The sequence below is a fragment of the Vigna angularis genome, chromosome 2, assembly GCF_016808095.1.
Source record: "Vigna angularis cultivar LongXiaoDou No.4 chromosome 2, ASM1680809v1, whole genome shotgun sequence".
Taxonomy (NCBI): Eukaryota; Viridiplantae; Streptophyta; class Magnoliopsida; order Fabales; family Fabaceae; genus Vigna; species Vigna angularis.
Window position 1 is genome coordinate 22,033,333 of NC_068971.1, and position 4,232 is coordinate 22,037,564.

At 30.9% G+C, this 4,232-nt stretch overlaps 1 protein-coding gene across 1 annotated transcript; it reads left to right on the forward strand.

Annotated features, from left to right (window-relative positions):
- The first annotated feature begins 1,071 nt into the window (after positions 1 to 1,071).
- LOC108328118 (F-box/FBD/LRR-repeat protein At5g22660) lies at positions 1,072 to 3,055 on the forward strand. The gene is made up of 3 exons (XM_017561925.2): positions 1,072 to 2,233; positions 2,326 to 2,490; positions 2,569 to 3,055. Exons 1-3 carry the CDS (start codon positions 1,172 to 1,174, stop codon positions 2,842 to 2,844), a joined length of 1,503 nt encoding a protein of 500 aa, XP_017417414.1. The 5' UTR covers positions 1,072 to 1,171; the 3' UTR covers positions 2,845 to 3,055.
- Positions 3,056 to 4,232: the final 1,177 nt, after the last annotated feature.

The following is a 4,232-nucleotide window of genomic DNA, read 5'->3' on the forward strand; positions in this document are numbered from 1 at the left end:
ATTATGTTGAGTTCTTATTTGAAGCGTTGAGCTAATAGAAATTAAAAATTTCAAAACTTATTGAAGATGATAAAATATTTTTTAGAAAATTCTCTATTGTGCAGAACAATAGTATATATGTTATAACCAAGTATTGATTGTTAGCATACTTATACATGTCTACAAAATAAGAGTATAGGAATGTGAATATTATAAACTATGGAGTGAAAACACAGTTTCATTCATATAACTTAACCAATTATATAACAATAGAATTTGTGCACACCTAATTCATATTACTGACCGTTAGAAGAGGGTTCAAAAGAGATTAAAGGTTTGTTTAACGAGAATGAAGTAGAATTGAGAGGGTTGTATTTTTAGGACTTTTAAATATAGGTTGTTGGAGTAGCCAATTGTTTAAAAAGAGCCAATAGCAGCATCTGCTCCCTCACGAGACCTGCAACGATTCTGCTTTTCTCCCCTCTCCCTTTCTTATACTTCTCTTATAGTTGTTTCTTTTGTACTATTACAAGCAATTATTTATGTTGTTGTTTCTTTTGTACTATTACAAGCCATTATTTATGTTGTTGGCAGTGTTAATCGGTAGAAGAGGACAGTAGGATTTTTAGTTTTTCAATGTATTTGATGTATTCCATTTAGTTTCTTTGGTCCTTCCGCCTAATTTTAAAATAAAAGATGGTTCTATACTGTTTTCAATGATACACTACTTCTAAAGGTAATTTATCCAACATTAATGTTTTGCATAAATACAATAACTAAACAATGAAGTTAAACAAGTTTCAAACTAATAATAATTAAAAAGCAACTAAAATTAAGATTTCAACACAATCTAAACTTATAACTTATTATAGGATCTTATCTTAAATATATAAATAATTTTATTCTGATACTTGCACTTTATTAAATAAAGTGAACTTTCCAAACAAAATCATAAACAGAAACTGTAATTATAAAAAAAAAAAAGCTATTTGATGTCAGTTTATCAATTTAAAGAATATAACCATGTTAGAATTTAATTTGTATTGTTAAACGGTGTTTTGTTCAAACCCTAATCGAAACTTTGTCTATAAAGTTAGAGAATGATGCCTAGGGTTTGAGAAGAAAAGAGTGTGTCCACTTTTCAATTCTTTCATTCTCTCTCATCCAAAGTTGAAAACTCATTCTCTTTGAAATGGTAGAACCTTCAGCAAAGATCCTTAGACGAACCCTAGATGAAAACTTAGATGGAGAAACGGACAACATTGATAGACTGAGTGCACTTCCAGAATCTATTCTTCTCTACATTATTTCATTTTTGGAACTCAGAGAAGCTGCAGCCACTTCAATTTTATCCACAACCTGGAGAGATCTTTTCTTACAATTTCGAAGTATTGTGGCAACTTTCAATGAACATGGGGTTTTTTCTTCTGAGCATCATAGGCTCTTTGACCTCTTTGTAGGCTTTGTTAATAGAATGCTTCGAGAGAGAAATCCAGAAATACCCATTAAAGTTATAAGGGTAACTGTGAAGAATTTCACTGAAAGGATGAAACTGGGTTATGAATCGTTGATGATGTCCACAGCTTTTGCAATGTCCACTTGCAAAGTGGAGACTATTGATTACAGTTTTGATATGTGTTTTGAAAGAACTGAGCCACCTTCAATTGTTCTTCCATCTGAAATGTTTATATCAGAGACTCTAACTGGTTTGCGTCTAATTCTTCCTAAGGGGTGGGTTCTTCCAGAAAAGGTTTGGTTGCCCAAGCTAAGGTATGCTCACTTAATTCCTTTTAGATTGGTGGATGAGAATTCAATTCAAAGGTTTCTGGACGGGTGCCCTAGGCTAGAAAATGTGATGTTTATAATGAAGGATGAGACTACTAAAGTAAAAAATCTTCACATGTCAAGTTCCTCCTTGAAATTTGTAATGCTTGATTGGCACGTGATAGAGGAAACAAATATGAGTATCACTGTGAAGGCTGAAAACCTTTTGAGGTTGTTTTTATCTCTTAGGGGAGGTCACAAAGTGAATTTGGATGCACCAAATCTGAAGTTCTTCTCCATTGAGGGTCAAGCGCTTGAACTGAACATGATTCAAAGTGTTCCTTCGATGGAACAAGCAACTATAGCTACTGATTGTATGTTTCACTTCTCAGATTGGAATGACTTTTATTCACGTTCTGCAAAAACTTGTGCCTTTTTTGGAGAGTTTCAAAACCTGAGATCACTCAACATATCAGAACCCATCATGAAGGTTTTAATTTATTTTTGTTTGTTTAGTGTGTCTTGTGTTAGAAAATTGAAACTTTGTTATTATAATAATAATTCTTGTTTATTTGTTTGAAGGCTCTATATGTTTCTAAACCGGTGATGCCCACTTTCAGAAACCTGTACAAGATAAGGCTTATCCCTCGTTATTGTAAAGATGATTTTACCCGATACTGGATTGCACATGTGTTATTCAACTTGTTTGAAAAGTGTCCTAACCTTCAAGTGCTTTCCTTTAAAAAGGTAAAGGAATGTTGTGTTTGGTATTTAAGTTTAATTGCTATGCATTTTTCAATTACTTATACACACTGATACAAGCAGGTGTTCGACAACTACTTTGGCGAGGTTGATTTTGAATCTGTTTTCCCTGTTAGCATGGTTCAAAATCTGAAGAAATTAGAAATTTGTGACTTCAGAGGCCTAGAAATGGAATACAAGCTGGTGGAATTTTTCATGAACAATGGACAATCTTTAGTGATTGTTTCTCTGAAAAAAAATTATTCGACTCCATATAATTATCTTTGGAAGCAAAACCAACGAGACAGAATTCTCTCCTTCCTGACTCACCGAGATGAGTGTGCCATTGTATTCAAATAGAAATTGGATTTTATGAAATCCTCATCATTATCCACGGCTACCAGTCTATCTCTTTAAAACTATGTTATTTTCGCAGCGTTTAATTTAGTTGCCGATTTAGAATAATGCTGCTGTCTGTTGTATTTCTATTTTCTTGTTCAAGACTTGGAATAATTGTTGTAAGACTTCTGTAGACCTAAATTTCCTTAAAAATGTTTGATTTGAAATCTTATTCATGTCAACTACTTGTTTCTTTCGTTTAAATGATAGTTAGTTGTGTTCCCTTGGTTACAATGATAATATTAGAAATTTTATATGAGTAGAAATAAATACTAATCTATATTATGTTATTGAAGCAGGTGGAAATCTTGTCTTAGAATAAGATTAGATTACAATTCAGTTTTATAAAATTAATTAAGTTTAAATTTCATTTTAGTATGATGTAAAAATCAAATCACACATGATAGGAAAACTACTATGTAAGAATTACGAAAAATATCAAAATATATATCTCCAAAATGATAAAATGTACATATTTTATAATGAATATGTTCTTATATATTTTAGATGACACAAAGTAAGAATTACGAAAAATATCAAAATAATGTGTGCATAAACCGGCAAAAAGGAATGTAAACCAACAATAAATGAAAAAACTAATTTAGGAAAAGAAATAAGAAAATACAATTCATTATATGCATGTATATAATTTATACAAAAATATATCTTCTAATCAGACTTATAAACATAAGTATGTCTCAATAAGCTTAGACATGTATATAGGTCGACATTTTTTAAGTTTAGAAGATAGATAAATTTAACATTTTACTTCATTATAACAAGTTTAGTATAATCAATACTGTTGTTAAGTTTATATATTTTTTCTTCTAAACCTCTCCTCCATTATATCATTTTGTTTAGACTTATGAAATCATCCATGCACATACGCACCATGGTGGAAAAACTTTCTTTTTTGCTTCTCCCACCTAACTCAATGTTTTTGAAGCTGACAACTATGTATTCTTTCACCCTTTTACATAATCCTCCTATATTTAAAGTTCATATGCTGTCTTGAAACACTATACAAGGTTACCTTAGATGCCCTAAATATAGGTTGGTTGGAATAGCCAATTGTTTCTGGTTCATAAAAAGAACCAATAGCAGCATCTGTCATCTGCTTCCTCACGAGACCTGCAACTATATTTTCTTTCTCTAAAATTTTTGTATTTTTACTATTACAAACAATTATTTATATATATAGTTACTGAGTAGAAGACAGTAGGATTTTTTTAGTTATTCAATGTATTTGATGTAGTGGTTCTCATAATTTAAAGATAAAGGAAGGTTGTATACAGCTTTTGTTTTTTCAATGATAATCTGATTCTAACTGTAACTTACCCAGTATTAAT